This window comes from Hyperoodon ampullatus, assembly GCF_949752795.1.
Source record: "Hyperoodon ampullatus genome assembly, chromosome: 2".
NCBI classification, from domain to species: Eukaryota; Metazoa; Chordata; class Mammalia; order Artiodactyla; family Ziphiidae; genus Hyperoodon; species Hyperoodon ampullatus.
The window spans coordinates 83,024,877-83,048,899 of record NC_136915.1 but is presented as its reverse complement, the minus strand read 5'-3'; the positions used below and the strand labels follow the sequence as shown (position 1 = coordinate 83,048,899).

At 42.0% G+C, this 24,023-nt stretch overlaps 1 protein-coding gene across 3 annotated transcripts in view; it reads left to right on the top strand.

Annotated features, from left to right (window-relative positions):
• Window positions 1–5,869: 5,869 nt before the first annotated feature.
• The window catches only part of DIPK1A (divergent protein kinase domain 1A), a gene marked incomplete at both ends in the record, with an annotated part of 123,531 nt that continues 105,377 nt past the window's right edge, over window positions 5,870–24,023 (top strand). For all 3 annotated transcript variants that reach the window (XM_079696632.1, XM_079696633.1, XM_079696631.1), the window contains one exon: window positions 5,870–5,923. In XM_079696632.1, the coding sequence (XP_079552758.1) occupies window positions 5,870–5,923 (54 nt within the window). The remainder of the gene's footprint in view (window positions 5,924–24,023) is intronic.

Here is a 24,023-nt window from a genome sequence, read left to right as displayed (position 1 = left end):
GGGATGACAAGATAAACTACCCAAGTGAGAAATGAAAATGATCTAAACTAATTTTCCCCTTTCAAATAAGAAAATGTTAACTACACTTAATCTTTGTTGACTCTATATGGAAAATGAACAATCATTTCATTTGGTTGAAACTTTGTCCTTGTTATCCGTGTTTATATCCTTTTCCATAAGTAATCCCAGACTCTTGGGTCACTCTTTGTCTCCCACCCCCTAACTCACTCAAAGCTCTTCACATCACCTATTTTGTGGTTTTTTTGTTTTTGTTTGTTTTTGTTTTTGTTTTTGTTTTTTTTCAGTACGCGGGCCTCTCACTGTTACGGCCTCTCCCGTTGTGGAGCACAGGCTCCAGACACGCAGGCTCAGCGGCCATGGCTCACGGGCCTAGCCGCTCCACAGTATGTGGGATCCTCCCGGACCGGGGAATGAACCCGTGTCCCCTGCATCGGCAGGTGGACTCTCAACCTGTGCCACCAGGGAAGCCCCACATCACCTATTTTGAATCCCTTTACCACACTCCCCAATTTCTGAGACTCTTCCACTGTGTCCTCTGGAATTCACAGTCCATCTTCATCAAAAACCTTTGTATCCTCAGTCTCTTCTCTGAATATTTCCTTCACCTTCCTGTTCTAAAGCAAACCTGGTTCACCCCTGGTGGATGCTGTTATCCCTGCAGCCTTCCCAGAGCCCTTGTACCACTGGACTTGGAGGTGGGAGAGGGATCCTCTTTGCTCTTCATTGCTTCTCTCAGGTTATTCTCCCCACCTCCTATTTAATTCCTCCCCCCACCCAGTATTTGTTTTTTTAACTCATGTCCTCTGATGTTATCACTCTCCTCATTGTGGTAGTCCCCTACTCGCTCATAGATCACTCTGCCTTATTTCTCAAGGACTTTAGCTTTTGACTATTGGCATCCTATCCAGCATCTCTCTTGTCCTAAATCTTGTTGTTTTCAATATATACATAGATAATCTTCATGATACTCTCCCTTTGACTCTCTTCTAGTGACACTGTATTCCACACTCCTCAGCTATTCACTGCCATTTTCAGATTCCACCCTAGACTTCATCACTTCTTCATAATCTTAATTTCATGCATCCCACTCTAACTACCACATTGTTGTGGTCACTCTGCAGAAGCGAGATAGATTCCTCCACTTAAATTTTGTTTTGGATGTCAAGATTGATGACGCTACACATGTACCAACTTTTTCAGAGTATGAAAAAGTTTGTTACATACATGAAGAAGCTTTCTGGGGAGAGCAGGGCAGGCTCCAAACTGGTCTGAATATGGCTTGAGGGAGCAGAGAAAGGAGACTTTCTTAGGGTTTATGGTGGTTGGGGGTGGATGGGGCCAGGGTGAATGGTCCCTCACATGGACTGGGTCTTGCATAGTTTGAACTTCCCACTGACACCAAAGGAGCAAGCATCTGGGCTTTCTTATCAGTTTTCCCAGATGTGGGGCACAGGGAAAAGAGAAGTGGTGGGGCTTGAAAGCTATCATTGAGTATCAAAAATGGAGCCAGACCCTTTATGTTATACCTATCTTTTCAGATCATTCCCCCTTGTTCTCTGACTCCTACAGTCCCTCAACCCCACGAGGACTGGCAATTCACTGATCCTACCACCTTTTTCTGTCCTTAATCTCTCCATATCTACTCTTCCCTCATTTTAAACTCCATGGTGAATCATAATCACTCCCTTACTTACATCCTTGACTTCCTTGGTCCTCTCTCCTTGCTCTTATTTCCTTGGTAAAACCTGATTACATAGAATTCTAAGCCTACTCTGAGCCTGCCTCCTGGCAGTCAATTATTGCTGGAGGAAGAAAAGCACAATCACACTGACTTATCCCACTTAAATTTATGACCATGAACTCAAGTGGGCCCTTAATGACACTCAGCAAGCATATGATATTTTTTTCCTAGTCTATTCATCTTTCCATTCTCCTGGATGACTATTTCACACCTTTGCTTCTCTCCTCACCTTCCCTTGCTCTTCTGAATGTCCTCCCCGCTGATGACCTGACTTCCTATGTCTCTGAGAAAACTGAAACAATCAGAAGAGAACTTCCACAGATTCCCACCGCCACTTCTACCACCTGCCTGCCAGTTTCCATAGATGAACAGACTGTGCTCCTGTCTATAGATAATGCTTTCATTTGTGTGCTAGATTCTAAACTCTTTCCTTCTCAAGGACACTGCTCCAGCAATTCTCTCTTCTTGCCCCTTCGTAAAATTTTCCTTCTCTTCTAGATCATTCTCATCAAAAACAAATATTTCTCCCAATTTTTTGGCCAACCCACATTTGGCTCCACTTCCACAACCAGTTACTGTGGTAATGGGCTCCCCACCACCACTTTGGGGCCCCCCTTTGCAGGAAAACTTCTCAAAAGAATTACCTATAATATTAGCTATCTCCAATTCCTCTCCTCCCATTTTTTTCTTAAACCCATTCCAATCAAGTTTTTCCCCTTTTGCTCCACTGAAATATTACCAGTGGCTCCATGGCACCAAATCCAAGAGTCAATTCTCAGTCCTCACTCACATATTGAGCACTCACACTTTCTTGATAACATTATATTCCCTTGGCTTCCAGGCACCTCCCTCTTGGCTCACCTACTTCACTGGCTGCTCCTTCTCAGCCTCCTTTGCTGGCTCATCCACTCTCCTGCCTTGAAGTTGCAAGGTTTCCTCCTTGCTTCTCTTCTATTTATACTCACTCCCTTGGTGATCTTGTCTAGTTTTGTGGCTTTAAATATCATTTAAATGCTGACACCTCTCTACTTTTTGACAAATATAAGTTTCTGATAACTTTTAGATCATACTACTGAACTGGCAAAAACTTCTATATATATGGGTTCCTCCCTTACCTCTTTGGTACAATTCCTCAGAGCTATCTGTCTCCTGGGCGGCAGTCCTCAGTAAGGGAACCGAATAAAACATAACTCTCATCTTTAAAAAAATGCTGCTATCTCTCATATATCCCTAGCTTGGACCACCCTTCTTAACCCTGGACTCATATGTACAACTGCTTACTCAAGATCTCCACTTGAATTTCTAATAGATATCTAAAATGTAACAAGGTCCAAAACTGAATTCCCGATCTTTCTCCCCAAAGCAACTCTACCTTTAGTCTCCCTCATCTCCATTGATTTGTTTTCTTTTTTACATATCCCCTATCAGCTTTATTATCCTATTTGATTTGTTTATTACATTTATTACTTATTATTTATTACTTATACTTATGTTAATATCCACAAGCCCTGGGGTTTTTGTATTTTGCTCAAGTATATAACCAATCAACTAGAACAATGTCTGGGTGCTCAATTAATATTTATTTATTGAATGAATGAAAGAACAAATTAAACCAGTACTTATCATACTTAGAAATTACCTTAGTCTCTTAACCCAAACTGAAAATCAATGAAAAACGGGTTTATTTGCCAGCAATAAAATACTACACAGGTTTTTATAAAATTTAATTTGTTATTTTTTATACAGCAGGTTCTTATTAGTTACTTATTTTATACACATCATTGTATACACGTCAATCCCAATCGCCCAATTCATCACACCACCAGCACGCCCCCTGCCGCTTTCCCCCCTTGGTGTCCATACGTTTGTTCTCTACATCTGTGTCTCTATATCTGCCTTGCAAACTGGTTCATCTGTACCATTTTTCTAGATTCCTCATATATGCACTAACAGATGATATTTGTTTTTCTCTTTCTGACTTACTTCACTCTGTATGAGTCTCTAGGTCCATCCACGTCTCTACAAATGACCCAATTTTGTTCCTTTTTATGGCTGTGTAATATTCCACTGTATATATGTACCACATCTTCTTTAACCATTCACCTGTCGATGGGCATTTAGGTTGCTTCCATGATTTGGCTATTTTAAATAGTGCTGCAATGAGCACTGGGGTGCATGTGACTTTCTGAATTATGGTTTTCTCTGGGTATATGCCCAGTAGTGGGATTGCTGGATCATATGGTAATTCTAGTTTTAGTTTTTTAAGGAACCTCCATACTGTTCTCCATAGTGGCTATATCAATTTACATTCCCACCAACAGTGCAGGAAGGCTCCCTTTTCTCCACACCCTCTCTAGCATTTGTTGTTTGTAGATTTTCTGATGATACCCATTCTAACTGGTGTGAGGTAATACCTCATTGTAGTTTTGATTTGCGTTTCTCTAATAATTAGTGATGCTGAGCAGCTTTTCATGTGCTTCTTGGCCATCTGTATGTCTTCTTTGGAGAAATGTCTGTTTAGGTCTTCTGCTCATTTTTGGATTGGGTTGTTTGTTTTTTGAATATTGAGCTGCATGAGCTGTTTATATATTTTGGAGATTAATCCTTTGTCCATTGATTCGTTTGCAAATATTTTCTCCCATTCTGAGGGTTGTCTTTTCATCTTCTTTATGGTTTCCTTTGCTGTGCAAAAGCTTTTAAGTTTCATTAAGTCCCATTTATTTTTGTTTTCATTTCCACTACTCTAGGAGGTGGATCAAAAAGATCTTGCTGTGATTTATGTCAGAGTGTTCTTCCTATGTTTTCCTCTGAGTTTTACACGTAGTAATAAAATACCACACAGGTTTTAAACCTGTGTCTGTGCTTGGACTGGGGGAGGGGCGGACAAGAAAGCATCTCTTCATAAACGGAAAGCACTAGAACAAAACTTAGGTAAAAACCACAGTAATAGTGAGTAAAGGTTTGCTTCTGGGGAAACCTCTTGTCAGAGCAACAGGCCCGAATGAGTTCTAAGTGGCCACCTAAACTTTGTTGGCGTCACGTGAAAAGGTGGTATACCGGGTAAAAAGAAGCAAAGACATATCTTCCTCCATTACAAGCTACTAGGATCAACAGCTGTTCTCCCGCTAGGGTGGCTGTTTTTTCCCTTATTTGGACTTCACTGTCAAAAGAAAGACACCACACCCTGTGTTATGTAGCCTTAACTGAGTAGCAATGCCACGTCCCAGGTCTCCTGTCTTCAGTACTGTATTTAATTCAGTAATATTTTCTTTTTTTCTTTTGACTCAGGGTTCCTGGGTGGGGCCAGGAAAACTCTGAAGCTGTCTGAAAACAATACAGACCCAAAAGGTCAGACTTTCTAAAAAGTACTCAGGAAAAAAGTTGAAGGCCGTTAGAGAACTGTGTTTGGAGGGCATGTTGACTTCAGCAGAGGGGGAGCGCCGTCTGCGTTCGTTCAGGGGATGCGCCTCCCGCGGCCAAACGGACCACCGTGCTCCAAGGAGAAAAAGCCGGTCCCCCGGGAAGGAGCCCCAAGCTTCCCTTGAATTTCCACGCAACCCGCCCAGACACGTCCGGCCTGAAGGAGCAGAGTCCAAAGGGAGCGTCAGACCCTCCGGGCGGGGTGGCGGGACGCGCAGCGCTGGGAGCGGGAAGCTGGCAGTAGGCACTTAGGTCGGCGCCGTCTGAGCGCTGGGTTCTCCTGTCCGCGGGGCGCAAGCCCTCACCCGCCCGACCAGTCCCTCCCGGCGCCGAGCGTGCGACACCCCCGCTTCCGCGGCGCCCCACCCCTCCTCCGCACGCCTCCCCTTTAAGCGCGAGGCGCAGTTGGATTTGTGTCGGCCGAGGCGAGGCGCGACTCCCCTTTATGCCGGAGACGGCGGCGGCTCTGACAGCCGCGGCAGCCCGGCGAGCAGAGCAGGAGGCCGGGCCTCGGGCCGCCGGCTGCAGTCACCGCAGCAGGGCCGGGGGAAGCGCGGCGCCCGCCGCCGCGGGGGCGGAGGAGTGGGCGGGCCCGGCCGAGCTTGGGGCGGGGGAAGGCGGGGAGCCGGGTCGCCAGCGCTCGGGTCCGCCTCTGACTGCGGCGCGGCGGGGCGATGTGTGATTACCATGGCGAGGAGTCTCTGTCCGGGGGCCTGGCTAAGGAAACCCTGTTACCTCCAGGTAGGCCGGCGGCGAGCCCGCCGCGCGCCCTCTCTCTGCGCGGGACTCGCCCGCCTCCCTCCTCCCTCCCTGGGTCCGGCGCCCGCCCGAACCCCGCTGCCCCCTGCCGTCCGGCACCTGGCGGCGCGCCCTCCCCCGCCGCCCGGGCGCCGCAGCCCCAGCCGCTGTCCCGCCGCCCCCAGCATGTCGCTCGGCCCAGGCTCGCCCTCGCGCCCCTCGCATCCCGAGTGACCCGGGACGTGACCCGGGTGAGACCCTACGCCCCTCGCGTTCGGGGCTCCGCAGTCTGGGCTCGGGACGTGCCGCCGTCTTCTCCCTGGTCCGGTGCTCTCCTCCCCCCTCTGTGGTGGGCCCCTGAGGGCGGCTGTTCTCGACTCTATCCTGAGTCTTCAGTAGGTGGTAGGAAAGGTGGTGTGTCATTCCTCCATATTTTAGAAAATTATGGTAATTTGTCACGTCAGTGTTTTCCCCAAACCCTGGAGAAGCGGCATGTGCCTCGGGCTGAACCCCTTGGTTTGGTCTCTCCGTCACACCCGTGATTTAAATGGGAGGTAGGGCTCCGAAGCCCAAGCGAGGCGGATGGATGTTTGCGTTTTAAAAGGAAGGGGACAGTGTCTTGGCCGATCTCAGATACCCCAACAATGCAAACGTAATTTTCAGTCATGTCATGTGTACTGTTGGCGTGTTAATTTTTCATGATTTCCCGTTCCACCCTCTGTTCTGCTGCCAGTCTGTGTCTTCGAACCCTACTACTGTCTTCATGTACTGTTGGTCACCAGGGGGACCTAGTAGACACCGTGAGTAGCTGAGCGCAAATCCATCACCCCAGTGGAAAAACATCTACAAATCAATGCCTCGCGTGGGTCTGCAGTGTTGTCTGCATTCAGAGGACAGTATTCCTTTACCGCTTACCTTAAAAGGCTTAAAGCTATTGATAGGTTATTTTAGAATGGGAATTCATGCTCAGCTGGTGCTTTTATCAATTATTTTAAAAGTTGAGAAGAAAGCGTCATGGGGCAAGTAAATCTTACATTTTTGTTTGGAAATTGCATGTGTGAATCATTACTCTGAGTGATGTACTGCAAGTTGGAAGCATGATTGACAGCCCATGATATGAAGAGTATAGGAGTAAAACGGAACGTTCTGAGTCTTTGTAGCAGCTCCACCAGTAGTAACTGTGCCTTGAGTGACAGGAGAGCAACCCAGTCTAGAATTCAACCCAGGCCAGATACCTCTTTGTAACCCTTTATGTAAGAGGAAAAAAAAATCTTTCCAGACTCTATACTCAAAATAAATTTATTGAGATATTTTAAATGTTTTTTCTTAACTAAAACTGTGTAGCTATTTATTTTTTCGATTTCGTGGCAGACTTTTAGACTTTGACTCATTTGGTTCTCACTGTTCTCCGCAGGTGTGGTTGTGACTTTTTTTTGGCACCATAGTACAAGAGCTTTCAGATTGGCTGAGTTAAGATTAGTTTTACAAATAGTTATGCATCTGTTAATGGGAAACATTTGGTATTTCTGCCTTCCTGAATGTGTGCATCATTATCTATTACCAAATGAAGGTAAACTCAGGTTTTAAGCATTTCAAAAGCATTTGGGGGCATAGTGGTATTTTAGTAGGCTGTTTCTATATAAAATAATGATTAAGTAGAAATCTTTAGTGATTATAGTATTATATTTGAGATAAATAAATTTAAAACTTGGGAACCGGGTACGCTGGTGTTTTAAACATTGTCTTGGTATTAGTATTTATTCTCTTTATGAATTTCTTTATGAATTTTCTTGTTAGTTGTCCCTCACCATACTGTTTCAATTTAACCAGCTTTTTAAAAAAGGCCTTCAAATTACTCGTGTCATGCCTTCTTCTGTTCTCTATTGCCTAAATGCCTCACCTTATGTTTTTAATACTTCCTCTACCATTAGGTGCTTCAACCTTGAAATTGTTTTAGGTGAAGTCAAAATAAAATATTTTCATCTAAGACTGTTATACAGCTAGCTATTCAGTTTCTCAGCCACTGAAAGTTGAATTAACTTATACAGTGCTCCTATTTTTATATTTTTATTGTTTTCTTTTTCTTGAGAATAAAATCATGTTCCTTTGGGAACAGCATGAGGCATGAGGCATAAGGACAGAGCTGAGTTTTGTTCATCTGTGCATCTGGTTCATTATGCCCTTGAAAAAATTTCACAACTTTTCAGTTCCATAGTTTCTCTATCATGAAGTGGAGAGTGTAGTTCTTAGCTGAGTAATCACATGAACGTAGTGAGGATTAGCTAGAGGAAGTTAAATCTATTTTGTGACACCTTTACTACATTTTTTAATAGAAAAGCATATGAACTTAAATAGTAAATACATATAGGTAAATATGTTAAATTCCTTCAACCAAAGGTCCCTGACTTTCTCCCATCCCCCTTTTTATTTATTGAGTATTTATTTATCTGGGGGCATGATATGACTTAATTTTATTGACTCCATTATTTACTTAATAAATATTTGTTGGATGCTTCTCACATGCCAGAAACTCTGTGAGGTGGTAGGGATTCTAAAGGAGCTAAACAGAACACCTTTGTGGTTCTCATGCAGCTTAAAGTCTAGTCAGGGAGACAAACATTAATAAAATCTTAGAAATATATAGTGACATGAGGTATCACCTCACACCGGTCAGAATAGCCGTCATCAAAAAATCCACAAACAATAAATGCTGGAGGGGGTATGGAGAAAAGGGAACCCACTTTCAGTGTTGGTGGGAATGTAAATTGATACAGCCACTATGGAGAACAGTATGAAAGTTCCTTAAAAAGCTAAAAATAAAACTACCATATGACCCAGAAATTCCACTACTGGGCATATGCCAAGAGAAAACCATAATTCAAAAAGACACATGCACCCCAATGTTCATTGCAGCACTATTTACAATAGCCAGGACATGGAAACAACCTAAAGGCCCATCAACAGAGGAATGGATAAAGAAGATGTGGTACATATATACAGTGGAATATTACTCAGCCATAAAAAGGAACGAAATTGGGTCATTTGTAGAGATGTGGCTGGGCCTAGAGAGTGTCATACAAAGTGAAGTAAGTCAGAAAGAGAAAAATAAATATCGTATTTTAACACATATATGTGGAATCTAGGAAAATGGTATAGATGACCTTATTTGCAAAGCAGAAATAGGGACACAGACGTAGATAACAAATGTCTGGATACCAAGGGGGAAAGGGGTGGGGTGGGAGGAATTGGGAGGCAGGGATGACATATATACATTATTGATACTATGTATAAAATAGATAACTGAGCAGAACATACTGTATAGCACAGGGAACTCTACTTAATGCACTGTGGTGTACTAAATGGGAGAGAAATCCAAAAGGGAGGGGATATATGTATATGTATGGCTAGTTCACTTTGCTGTGCAGTAGAAGCTAAGACAACATTGTAAAGCAACTAGATGCCAATAAAACATTAATTTAAAAAATTAATTTAGGGCTTCCCTGGTGGCTCAGTGGTTGAGAATCTGCCTGCCAATGCTGGGGACATGGGTTCGAGCCCTGGTCCGGGAAGATCCCACATGCTGCGGAGCAACTAAGCCTGTGCACCACAACTACTGAGCCGGCGCTCTAGAGCCCGCAAACCACAACTAGTGAGCCCGTGTGCCAAACTACTGAAGCCCGCACGCCTAGAGCCCGTGCTCCACAACAAGAGAAGCCACCGCAATGAGAAGCCTGCACACCTCAACAAAGAGTAGCCCCCGCTCACTGCAACTAGAGAAAGCCCACGTGCAGCAACGAAGATCCAACACAGCCAAAAATAAATAAATAAATAAGTTAAAAAAAATTAACTTAAAAAAAGAAATACATAGTGACAACAGTAAGTGTTATGTAGGAAAAGTGAAGGAACGAAAGACTGCCTGAGAGGAACAGAACAGTTTCTCTCTTTTTAAAAGTATTTTACTATGGAAATTTTTATACATACATAAAGCAGAAAAGAATAATGAACTCTCATGTACCTTATCGCTTACCCTCAACAATTATCAGTATTTTGTTTCATCTCCCCTCCCCCATGTCCTCTTTCCAACTAAAGTATTTTGAAGCAAATTTCAGGTATCACATCATCCAAATACCTCAGTATGAATTTCTAACAGATAAGGATACCTTTAGACATAATACCATTATCACGCCTAACAAAATTAATAACAGTTCCTTATTTTCTCTCACTCTCCTCCTAGATATGCATTACCCTGAGAGGACTGACTAAATTCAATTTGTCATGGGGTGGGTTTACTATGATTTGAGAGGGTCTCTTGGTAAAAACAAAACAAAAAACTCTCCGCTTACCAACTTGTTCCTACCGGAAGTTCTTTGCAGGGAAACTAATTCTCATTTCAGGTTTTGGGAGAATGTCTTAGAAAATGTCTGGTTTAATTAACATTTTCATGTAAATGTAATATTTTAATTTAAGGTGAGGCTGTAATTAGTCAACAGATATAAAAGGTCTTGTTTTCTTTGGAGCTAGGAGGAGGGGTGAAGAGTATTGAATGTCAAAGATAGGGGGAAGAGATGAAGGGCCCAGCAAGAAGAGAGGGAAGTTGCAGACACCAGCTTTGTATACTTGCCGTTTTGCTGTTCATCTTCAAGTGGGTGGAGTCAAAAAGTAGTTTTGTCCTGAGGTGTTCGGGCCTTAAGGGCTTGCAAGTTCCTCTTCCTACTGCAATTTACAGGGAAAAAATTTTAAGCAATTGACTTAATTATAAAAGAGCTTCGTTCTCAATATTTCTTTAATCCAGATATTACTGTGATGATTGATAATGTTTCTAGAAACCGTAGTATTATGCAATTATGATGTTTTCAGCTATAACATGGCTTAAATAGGCATTTATGGACTAATGTGGGGACCTAAGTGCTTTTTGTAGTTTTGTTTATATAGCAAAAGAGATTCTACTTCTTGTGAAGAAAAGAACTGATGTGGTGTGTCCATGTAGTAGAATATTATTCAATAATAAAGAAGAATGAAGAATTGATACGTGCTATAATATGGATGAACCTTGAAAACACTGTATGAAAGAAGCCACTCACGAAAGATCACATATTCTATGGTTCCATTTATATGAAGTGTCCAGAAAAGGCATATCTATAAAGACAGAAAGTAGATTAGTTGTTGCCTAGGGCTGGGAGGGTTGGGGGGAAATGGATATGAGGTTTCTTTTTGTGGTAATGGAAGTGTTCTAAAATTGATGCTTTGCACAACTCTGTGAATACACTAAGAACCATTGAACTGTATAATTTAAATGAATAAACTGTACGGTTGTGAATTATATCTCAATAAAGCTGTAAAAAAAAAAAAAAGAAAAGAAACTGAGTTTATCCCATTCATGTGGTCCTTCTTTCTGCCTCTTGTTGTAGATTCCACCAACGCCAGCTTTTTGGTGCAGGGAGTACTTCATCCAGAGGACTGGTGCAGGCACACTGTTTGCCTTTGCGGCCTCTCTGTGAGCCAGGAGGGATTGTGATAACCCACAAGCATTTACCTGAGCAACAAGCAGCTCATGGCCAGGCAGTATTCTCAGAGCACACTAACTTGCGGTTCTGTCCTTCCTAGCTATTTTGTTGAAAACTTACCTGGGAAATAGTACTTCCTGGACTAGCTAAATGTTGTGGCACATTGAAAGGAGTAGAATCCTGCCAATGAGAACAGAATCTGTAGGTGTGTTAACCAGTTTGGACAATTTTTAGGCAGTGTTTTTCTTCCACACACCATTGTGATGATACTCCTTGTGGCCTGCATCGTGACCCAGAATGACACCTGCGTTTGTCTGTTTTTAACATCATGTTTTCTACAAATTAGGATCCACTTTGTTTGGCGTTTACTCAGTCTGAGTGGGACTGATAACACAGAAGCCCTATAATTCATTGGTTTTACTTTTTAATACCTTCTTCCTCTCACTATCATTAAGTCCTGGAAGAATGAAAGTTAAGACAATTTAAGCTAATTCTCTATACTTAGATTAGACACATTTTCCATTCCAGTTATTCTGCCTGCATGCCCTGTTACATACAAAAAGCTGGTGCAACTCTAATGGAATTTGAAGTCTGAGATACTTGGGTACTTCTGAAGGTTTTTCAAGTCCTTTAAATTGCAAAAGTTTTAGATTTCTTAAGGCATCCTCTTAAAAATGACTAACACTTTCAATATGTGTTCAGTAGGGCTGTCATGAATGGATGGATAGATGGCATGTTCTAATCAGGGTGTTGGCACTTGTTTAACATTTCTGATACTTGCCTGGCTCTTTGACTTACATTAGCACTAGTCTTCAAATATGACTACTGTAGATAGTTTGGTTCTTTATGAGTTCATGTGGATATTTTGCAGGTTTAGTGCCAGATAGGGTTACTGATACAGATTAGCTGGTAATAGTGACAATGTTGACAAATATGGTAGTAAGACTAATATGGCTTTTTGCTCATTTTCAGCTCACAGGATTATTCTAAATCTAAGGATAGTAAGAGCAAGTAGTTGTTTCCTGTTCTCCAAAGGGAGAAGGACTATAGGAAGCATGGTTTAATAATATAGGTTTATTATACCTGCTGTTCAGAGCTACACTTTTGCCTTTGCCTGAAACTAAATCTCCAGAATGATGATTAGCTTTCTGAGACTTGTGAATACACAGGGAGCATCTGTATCCCATAATGTCTTAAATTCAAGCATAGAATTATAATGCAGGCTTTTGATATTACCATAAGTTGCTTTTCTACCCCTGTTAGAAACTCAGAAGAAATGGTGAATTCTCAGGCAGATTTCATCTTCACACACTTTCAGGCTGTAGCATATAGTAAAAAGGTTTCTTCATTGTCATCTTCCCAGTGCCTCAGTTTTTCATCTTAATGTTGTTTTGTATTCTTTATAGAAGCTTTCTTTTTTTAGAGGTTTTCATCTTAATGTTTTCATTTTTTAAAGTTACTTTGAAAAACAATACTATACTATTCTGTTAAATATCATCTTTTTACATTGATTGAAAAGATAAATGTCTCACATTCTTAACATATCTATTTCTAGACTTTCAAATATTTTGTGAGTAATTTTCCTTTAAAACCCTTTAATCTAGAAAGTATATGAGTTTAGAAAAACCAGGATACTGTAAAATGAACATGTTTTAAAAACCCAAAATATTAGTGGAAGAATTTTTCTTTAGAAATAGTAAGGGATTTTTTTGATGACTATTTAATGAAATTAAATAATTATCTTTTTATGTATGAACATGATGTTGTGGGAATGTTTTTTCTTTTGTTTTTTATTGTGGCCAAAACACACAGTATAAAGTTTACCATCTTAACCATTTTTAAGTGTACAGTACAGGACTGTTAATATATGTACATTTTTGGCAACAGATCTGTAGAACTTTTTCATCTTGCAGAACTGAAACTCTGTACCCATTGCACAACAACTCCTCATTTTCCCCTCCTCACCAGCCTGGTGGCCACATTCTATTATACTTTCTGTTTTCCATGTGTTTGACTTCTTTAGACAACTCATGTAACTAGAATCATGCAGTATTTTTTTTAAATTTTATTATTGTTTATTTTATTTATTTATTTTTGGCTGAGTTGGGTCTTTGTTGCTGTGCACGGGCTTTCTCTAGTTGTGGTGAGTGGGCTACTCTTCGTTGCGGTGTGTGGGCTTCTGATTGCGGTGGCTTCTCTTGTTGCAGAGCGCGTGGGCTTCAGTAGTTGTGGCTCGTGGGCTCTAGAGCACAGGCTCAGTAGTTGTGGCGCACGGGCTTAGTTGCTCCGCAGCATGTGGGATCTTCCCAGACCAGGCTTGAACCCGTGTCCCCTGCATTGGCAGGCAGATTCTTAACCACTGTGCCACCAGGGAAGCCCTGAAGTCAGTGATTAAAGAAAGCATTGTTAGTTTCCCAGTGGTCCTATAACAAATTGCCATAGATTTAGCAGCTTAAGAAAACACACATTTATTTGTACCCGTATCTCACACTTCTGAAGGTTAGAAGTCCTAGGACGGTATGGCCCAGCTGGTTCTCTGCTCCAGGTTTCACAAGGTTGAAAATCAAGGCATCAGTAGGGTTGAGTTTCTTTCTGGAGCTCTGGGAATGAATTGATTTCCAGGCTCTTTCAGATTGTTTTCAGAATTCAGTTCCATGCTGTAGTAGGACTGAAGGCTCCATTTCCTTGCCGGCTGTTGGCTGGGGGTTGTTCTCAGCTTCTAGAGGCTGCCTCCATTTCTGGGTTCATGGCTTCTTTTCTCCATCTTCAAAGCCAGTAACAGTGGGTGGAGTCCTTCAAATGTTTCCAGTGTCTCTGACTTCCTCTTCTGCCTCCGCCTTTTACTACCTTTCTCTGCCTCATCTCTCTGACCCCTTCCTCTTCTGCTTTTAAGGGTTCATATGATTACATTGGGTCCACCTGCATAATCCAAGATAATATCTCTATTTTAAGTCTCTTCACAGCAGCATCTAGATTAGTGTTTGATTAAATAACCGGGGAGTGGGAATGTTGAGAGACAGCTTTAGAATTCTGTCTACCCCCAGAAAGAATACAACTGAAAATTCTGACAGTTTAACAAAGTCAATCATTTCCTAAAATATTTTGGTTTTCCCCTCATTACTATTAGGTTTTTAAGATATTGCCAAAGAAGAGATTTTATAAGAGAGTTATTATTGTATTTATGATTCCAGCAGTTACTATGAGAGGAATCTTGCATACTTATTAAAGGAAGGAAAATACAAATAAATAGCTGCTGAACAACCACATGTGGTGATACTTGTTTTTACAATAGATACTATTCTTAAATCTTTTGTATCGTTGTACCAACTGAAGTAAAAGTGGAAAAGTATCACTTTATGAACTCTAAGAAAAGGTTCTTTAAAATGTAACCTATTTCTTTCTGTTTATTACTGTAATTAACTAACATTGTTGTTCTTTACCCCTTAAAGAAGACAATGCTTGGTTTTGTTTTAATGTGCCAGCTTGTAAGATTTTTCAGTCACACCTGATCCAGTAGAACTAAATTCATATCCAGTGAAGGCAGAGCCTGTTTATTACCCTGGTCTTGTCCTTTATCCTGAGCATAGTACTCAGGATGTGCTAAATGATATAGTACAGTACATATATTTTTACATATATTCAAAAATATTCTGTAATGACTCTGAGATATTGAACTCCAATAGTTCACGCTAAGCACACACTGCTGTCTCTTTTACGTTCTTACTCTTTACTGTTACCACCAGCACCATCATATCATCCTCATAATTGTCATTATAATTGAGGCTCTTGCCACCCGCATTTCTTCCAATCTGCCAACCTCCTCTGGCTTCCCTCTTTTCCCTATTTAGTCAGGATCACATGTTCTGTCATTTCTGCTACTCTTCTTTGCTCACTCACTACTTCTTTGTTCCTCTGACCTTCCTTTATTCTTATTCTATCCTTTATTCCACACTTTCCTTTCAATCTCATCTTCCTTTGCCCCCTGCTTTCCTCAGGACTCCAAGCTTCTCTACTTCTCACTTTGTAGTCTCCTTGGGTAATTGCATCTCTTCACATGGCTTACACTACAACCCAAATACTAATGGGTCTCAACTCTGTATCACCAGCCCAAACCTCCCCACCCGTAACTTCAGATTTGCATCTAGTTGCTTATTTGATATCTACCTCTAGATAGCACTTCGTATTCAACATGTCCAAAGCTAAAGTCCTGCCCCCAAATTGCTTCTTTCCCTATTTCAGTTAATGATACTCTCCAGTTACTCAAGAGATAAATATACCTAAGTCCTTCTAGACTCTCTCTGTTTCCTTACCCTCATGTTTAATCCCTCAGCAATTCCACTAGTGCATCTCCTAAATAACTTTTGATTGCATCATCTTTAAAAAAAACCCCACAGTGTTATCAACTATAGTCACCATGTTTTACATTAGATCCTCAGACCTTATTCATTGTGCAGCTGTAAGGTTTTACTGGCCTTTTATTGGCCTTTCCCTATTTTCCCCACCTCCCAGCCTCTGGTAGCCATTTTTCTACTCTAAGACTTCGACTTTCTAAAAAATTTTTAGATTCTGCATATAACTGATATACCATGTAATATTTTTCTTTCTGTCTGGCTTATTTCACTTAGCATAATGCCTTCAAGGTCCATCTATTCTGTTGCAAGTGGTAGTATTTCCTCCTTCCTCATGGCTGAGTAGTATTCCATGGTGTATGTATATGCCACATTTTCTTTATCCATTCATCTTCCAGTGGACACTTTGGACTCTTAGGTTGTTTCCATGTCTTGGCTATTGTGAATAATGCTGCAGTGACCATGGGAATGCAGCTATCTCTTTGAGATCCTATTTTCATTTCCTTTGGTTATATACCCAGAAGTAGGAATGCTGGATCATATGGTAGTTCTATTCTTTGCAGAATCTCCATACTGTTTTCCATAGTGGCTGAACCAACTTAAATTCCTACCAGTAGTGCACAAGGGTTCCCTTTTCTCCACATCCTGGCCAACATAGTTGTCTCTTGTCTTTTTGATATAGCCATTCTAACAGGTGTGAAGTGATAGCTCATTGTGATTTTGATTTGCATTTCTCTGATGATTAGTGATAGTGATCACCTTTTCATGTACCTGTTGGCGTTTGTCTCCTGCTGGTACCGTGATTCTCTCCTTTTGTCTCATTAGGCCCACTGTAATAGCCTCCAGAAGGCCCTTCCTCATTTACCCCTTTCAGATCCACCTTCCACATTACTTCCAGAGCAGTCTTTCCCAAAATGCCAGTCTGATCTAATCTCCCTCCCTACCAGTGAAATCCTTCAGTGGCTTACCATTGCCTTCAGTAGACTAAGCAGAGTTCTGAGCATGGCTCTTTGTTTCTGGTCCCTTCCTATCTTGCTGTTTCATTCCTGCCTCTACCATCTCATGCACTGTTTGCTCTAGCAATTCTGAAAACCTTCCAGTTTCCCAACACACTGTGCTTCTCTCTCACATGTCAACCTGTCTACCCCACCATTTCCTCTTTGCCCTAGAATGCCCTTCCCCCATTTCCCTGCATCCCTCTTTACCTGGTTTATTCTCAGTTTTCTACTTGTCCTTTAGGTTTCAACTCAGAGAGGAAGTGACCTTTCAGCAATTCCTCCCTAACATCCCACATGGTATTAGTGTACCTCTTTTGTGCCCCACCCTGTAGGTACATGATATCTGACACACACTTCTCTTACAGCACTTATGATATTGAATTGTCATCAGTGATTTTCATATCTCTCTTCTGAGCCCCAGACTGTGGTCTCCCTGACAGCCAGGATGTCAATTTCCTCTCTTTATCCCCTGTGCCTAGCCCAAAGCAGATGTTCAATAAATGTTTGTTGAATGACTGAATCCAGACATAGAGTTTTATGGAGTTGATCAGATTAACTAATTACTTATATGAAAGAAAATGTATATACAATAAGTAAAATAGTATAGGTGAGCTTATGATGCAAATCATAAGTCTCCCTTTCCACTTCTCCTTACCCCCAGCTTTGCTCCCAAAAGGTAGCCTCTTTGAATCACTTATCTTATTGGATTTCCCGGTGGCTAAACCTCTAACTTCTAGAGCTGTGTGTCTAAAGGGAACTGCACACACCCTGGGAGGTGCATATCATGCTGAATTTGGGTACTGGAAGAAATTATTTGAAATTGTATTTATTCTCATATACTTTTTATATCTTAAAATATTTTTGTCAGAATAGCTGATGATTTTTTGTTTTCGGTTTATTATAATAAGCATCCCCCCCACAATAAAAATCTATTCAAAATTATTCTTATATACTTTTAATTTCTATTACTGTGTGAGTCACAGTATACAAATAATAAGTTAATATAATCATGATTTTATATTGAGTATAAATATGTAAATATACAAATGTTAGGGATTTGTGCTCTAAAATATTTTCCCTGAGAGGATTGTACAATAAAAAATGATTTGGGGCTGCTGCTCTAAATAATAGACTTTTACCTCTGTTTCTTGATTTATCAACTTTAGATGTATCTATTGACTTTCTACTTTTAAGGAGTACTTAGCTTGCTTACACTACGGTCATCTCATTCTCTTCCAGTGTTTGTTTTAAATTTTACTTCTTCTGTTGCTTAACTTAGTAACTTCAGATAATGACAGCTCTATCTCATTTCATCCACTTTTGTCAGTCTGTCTACTCCCCCCCTTTTTAAGAAGGGACATTAGAACATGTTCTGTTTTTCATCTGGTTTTCCCAGTTTCTGTCAGCAACACTTTTTTTTTTTTTTTTGGCTGTGTTGGGTCTTCATTGCTGCGTGCGGGTTTTCTCTAGTTGCAGAGGGCAGGGCCTACTCTTCGTTGTGGTGCGTGGGCTTCACATTGAGGTGGCGTCTCTTGTTGCGGAGCACGGGCTCTAGGTGCGCGGGCTCAGTAGTCGTGGCTTGCGGGCTCTAGAGCGCAGGCTTGGTAGTTGTGGCGCACGGGCTTAGTTGCTCCACAGCACGTGGGATCTTCCCGGAGCAGGGATCAAACCTGTGTCGCCTGCATTGGCAGGCGGATTCTTTTTTTTTTTTTTTGCGGTACGCGGGCCTCTCACTGCTGTGGCCTCTCCCGTTGTGGAGCACGGGCTCCGGACGCGCAGGCTCAGCGACCATGGCTCACGGGCCCAGCCGCTCCGGGGCATGTGGGATCTTCCCGGACCGGGGCACGAACCCGTGTCCCCTGCATCGGCAGGCGGACTCTCAACCACTGCGCCACCAGGGAAGCCCGCAGGCGGATTCTTAACCACTGCGCCACCAGGGAAGTCCAGCAACACTTTTACATTGTCAAAGTTGATAACTTTTATATTTTGTCCTGTGACAATAACCAAATCTCCAAATAAGTTGACTCTAAAAGGTGAAAACTGTAAACAGTATTATATTATTATGACTTGTTAATTCTTCCATAAAGGAAAAATCTCCCTTGTAAACCTGAGATCCATTGACTGCAGCATGAAATTATTTTCTCCATGTCAGGAAAGTGGGTAGAATTACTGGGACAAATGCCTTTTGTTATTAAGCAAATTACTGCAAGGATTTGTCCCTTTCCAGAAGCTAAACCATATTTTTGCCAATAGGGAAGAGAACATGTGATATTTGCACATTCCCTATAGAAAGTTTCTTTTTGCTTAGAAATAATGCTTGCTTGCCTTTTAATATTCCTACTAAAGAATCATAATTTAAAGCCTAGCCTTTGGGATCTGTAGTGAAGTAACAGAGTTATGATTTGAGATCACTCTGAGCCACAGTTTCTCCCCTGAGCAGTCAATATACGTCTTTTTTGGAATGATTACCTGGTTATGCTCAGCTCTAGGAAGCAGACATTTATTATGTTATCTGCCCCTCAAATCCAAGTGAACTGAGCTAGTTTTGGAGTCCTAGACCATTTGAATAATGAAAACAACTTTCATCTTCGGGGAAAGCACTGCAGGTAGGAACTGGCTAACATTTGATGCCACAATTATAGAAAATAAAACAAGAGGAAAGCAGTTTTGGCCAGTCTTTCTCTTAGGGTCCTGAAATTTATGTCTTGAGACCAACCACATCAAAGTTAATTCTGGCCTAAGATGAAGGGCCTCTCTATTTTTAGTACCCCCTAAAATATCATTCTATATTTAGTGCAGAGCCAATTTGTGTGCTGGGATTACATTTTCTCCAGGGCCAGGGTCATGACCCCTTGGCTCTCAAGACTGTAAGATCAATAACAACTACATCCCCTTTTCTCATATTCCAGTTCCTTATAATTAGGATATGTAAGCGTGTTTCTTACTTGAAATACAGCTTTTTTGTGACATTTGTCTTTTTCTTTCTTCTTAATTTTCAGGGAGTTTCTAATTGTATTTTGTTTTTTGGGGTTTTTTTGGCATAATATGCCTTTACCATAGCCTCACTTTTTCCATATTCTCAGTTGTATTTTTTATTCTGTGGAATCCCCCTTCATGACCAAATGCTTCTCTAGGCTACTGCACAGCTGTCTTCCAAGGGTTTTCCTCTATACTTCTATGTTGGAATCACTGTTGTTAGGATCCTGGGTCTTCCACTATTCTGATTTATGCCATAATTTTACTGGGGTATATCCTGAAATAAGTTCTTTAGAAAGGACGTGTGGGAAGTAAACTTTCTGAGTCACGTCTAAAACTGTCTTTATTGAACCTTTGTTTGTAGTTAGGTTGGGTGCAGAATTCTGGGCTGAAAATAATTTTCTTTAAAACCATGAAGACATTGTCTTCTCACATCCTCTGTTGCTGACAAGAAGCCAGTTTGATTGTCAATCCTTGGTGGGTGACCTGTTTTTCCTGTTCAGTGTCTCCTTTTTTTTTTTTTTTGCTGTACGCGGACCTCTCACCATTGTGGCCCCTCCCGTTGCGGAGCACAGGCTCCAGACGCACAGGCCCAGCGGCCACGGCCCACGGGCCCAGCCGCTCTGCGGCATGTGGGATCCTCCCGGACCGGGGCACGAACCCGTGTCCCCTGCATCGGCAGGCGGACTCCCAACCACTTGCGCCACTGGGGAAGCCCCAGTGTCTCCTTTTTATATTTGTTTTGGAATTCCATGAGGAAATGTATAAATGTGGGTCTTTTATCAGTTGATTGTATTGAGCACTCAGCCCTTTCAATCTTTTTTTAAAATTTTTATTTATTTATTTATTTATTTATTATCTTCAGCTGCGTTGGGTCTTTGTTGCTGCACATGGGGTTTCTCTAGTTGCGGCGAGCAGGGGCTACTCTGTTGTGGTGCATGGACTTCTCATTGTGGCAGCTTCTCTCGTTGTGGAGCACGGGCTCTAGGTGCATGGGCTTCATTAGCTGCGGCACGCGGGCTCAGTAGTTGTGGCTCATGGGCTCTAGAGCGCAGGCTCAGTAGTTGTGGCGCACGGGCTTAGTTGCTCTGCAGCATGTGGGATCTTCCTGGACCAGGGCTCAAACCCGTGTCCCCTGCACTGGCAGGTGGATTCTTAACCACTGTGCCACCAGGGAAGCCCCCAGCCCTTTCAATATTAAGACTTGGGTGTTTCTTCAACTCTGGGGAATTCTATTAATTAATAGCTTCTCCATTCTCTTTTTTCTGTTTCCTCTTTTGGGGGGCTCTTATTAGTCAAATGTTGTACCTCTTGGATTGGCTCTTTGTATCTCTCACAGTTTCTCTATTATTTTCCATCTTTTTATCCATACACTCTCATTCTGAGTTTCTCAGTTTTATTTTCCAGCTCATCTGTTGATTTTTTTCCTTTTCTAATCACTGTTCAAATTCTGACTTTTAAATTTAATTTAAAAGACTTATGTCAAGTTCTTTGTTCCTTTTCTGTGTGTGTGGTTTCCTATTCCTAGTTTATATGCATGTAATACCCTCTGGAATCTTTTGATTATAGTAGGTTTTTTTTAATATTTTTTATTTTCTTATGTCCCTTAATTATATTTGTTCCCCTCAGGATTTCTTTTTCTATATGTTTTTCTTAGCTCTTCTTTTTCATGCTGCTGGATTTTTCCATGTGCCTTGGTCATCTATTCATATTTTAGAGAGCAGGGCTGAGAAACTGGTGTGGATTTCCTCTGCTATTTGAAAAGTGGGTCTCTTTTCCCCCTAGACCTATCACCTGAGTGGATGGCTGACTGTGCCCTCTGTGTAGGTGGGGTGCGTTGGCTGGCCTTCTTGCTCTGGGGTGAGCCTGTGTTCAGGCCCTGGGGGCCCTGTGTCAGAGGAGTGCTTTATCCCGGGCGGACTGTACTACCATTAGAAGCCTTGGCTTTCCCCAGGTTGTTTGTTCCTTCAGCTATCTGGTTTTTCAACTGTGGGTTAATGCCAGGCTGCCTGTGATCTGCATGGGGGTGGGGGAAGCAGATGGAGGTGCCAACCAGCGCAGTTCCAGGTACAGACCTTCAATTATCCCCACTGTCTTCAGCCCCACTTCTCACTCCTGCCCTCCCTCATACTCTGGCCCAGAGCCCAGAGCCATCAGGTGTTCCAGGGCAGATTGGCTCTCTAGATTCCTTCTAGCATTCCAACAAGCAGTTTGGCTTCCAGCTTCTTTAGGTTGCTTTGTGGAGTATTCTGGGCTGTGGCTTTCTTTGCCCATCTCATCCGTCAACACAATTCAATCTGCTTTTTGAATTCTAGAAATTTGTTGGATCTTTCATCCACTGGTGAACCCCCCTACTTCCCCTTCCTTTTTTTTTTTTTTTTTTTTTTGCGGTATGTGGGCCTCGCGCTGTTGTGGCCTCTCCCGTTGCGGAGCACAGGCTCCGGACGCGCAGGCTCAACGGCCATGGCTCACGGGCCCAGCCGCTCCGCGGCATGTGGGATCCTCCCGGACCGGGGCACAAACCCGTGTCCCCTGCATCGGTAGGCGGACTCTCAACCACTGCGCCACCAGGGAAGCCCCCCCTTCCTTTTGATATTAAACTTTCATTGCTTCTTTTGTCTCCCTTCTTTCAGTGTGGTTTTGCAAGCTTTAAGTAGTAAACCTATATCCTCAATCTACCATCTTGAACTAAAAGTCCTGATATGAATTTTAACTATCTATCATTTGAATATTTACCCTGTTTATCTTCATGGCTGCAATATCTGTTTAAGCACTGCATAATTAATAAGTTATTTCAGTAAAATAAGGCAAGAGAATTGGCATAAATAACTTCAGAGGGATAAAGATATAATGGCACATTTTTTTCCAGAAAATCTTGTATAATAGCAACCGTTTATTTTAGTAAAAAAAAAAAAAAACACAAGAAAAAACTACTTAATTAAAGATTAGAGTCTTAAAATTAGCATCAATTTTGTTCCTGATTTCTATAGGTTATAGTCAACAAGGGTATTACCTGCTATGTATCAGGTAAGCACTGGGTTTGTAGCAGTGACTCTGATAGCTCTCTGCTGTCATAGAATTTGCATGTTGTTTGGGGGAGGGGCACTGATGGATAGAGAATAAATGAAGTTAAAAAATAACCACACAACAAAAACATCAGGTAGCTATGTGCACAATGCAAATAATTAAAATAGGTGAAGTGATAGTGAGTGTCAAGACATCTGTGTTAGCCGGCTGGCTGGAGAACCTGAGATCTGACTAACAAGCAGATGCCAGTCTGACTAACAAGCAGAAGCCAGCCAGGCAAGAACGGGAAACTTGGTATTACCCTGAGAGAGCATATCCTTTTCTCTTTAGTCAGTGCTACCCACCCCCCTTTTGGTTTTGATCATTCTTCTGTCCTGCAAAAGATTTTCATGTTAAGGTAATGAATTGCCTAAACATTTCATCACCTTTGAAAGAGCACTTTGGTGAAATAGAAAGACTCATGAGATAATTTACTCCCCTAGGACAGAGAAAGGATAAACAAGCCTTTTCAGTCTGTGATAGCTGAATGCTTTGGTGAATTTAAAGGACTTAATTATTATGCTTTAAGCAACAACTTAATTTGCTTCAGTCTGATTCTTAGCTTTCAAGTGGAGTCTTCCTTTGATATATTGTGTTGCTATTTTGGTGCTTGTCATTTTGCTGTTGCACTTTTCCTCATCAAAAAGCATTTACTGGGCTTCCCTGGGGGCACAGTGGTTAAGAATCCGCCTGCCAATGCTGGGGACACGGGTTCGAGCCCTGGTCCAGGAAGATCCCACATGCCGTGGAGCAACTAAGCCCATGTGCCACAACTATTGAGCCTGCACTCTAGAGCCTGCGAACCACACCTACTGAAGCCTGCGCACCTAGAGAAAGCCCTCACGCAGCAATGAAGACCCAACGCAGCCAAAAATAAACAAATAAAATGAATAAATTTATATTAAAAAAAGAAGTGTGCAGTAAATGCTTTTTTTTAAAAATAAACGTATTTATTTATTTTTGGCTGCGTTGGGTCTTCATTGCTGCGCGCGGGCTTTCTCTAGGTGCGGCAAGTGGGGGCTACTCTTCGTTGTGGTGCGCGGGCTTCTCATTGCAGTGTCTTCTCTTGTTGCGGAGCGTGGGCTCTAGGCACATGGGCTTCACTAGTTGCAACATGCAGGCTCAGTAGTTGTGACTCGCGGGCAGCGCAGACTCAGTAGTTGTGGCGCATGGGCTTCGTTGCTCCACGGCATGTGGGATCCTGGACCAG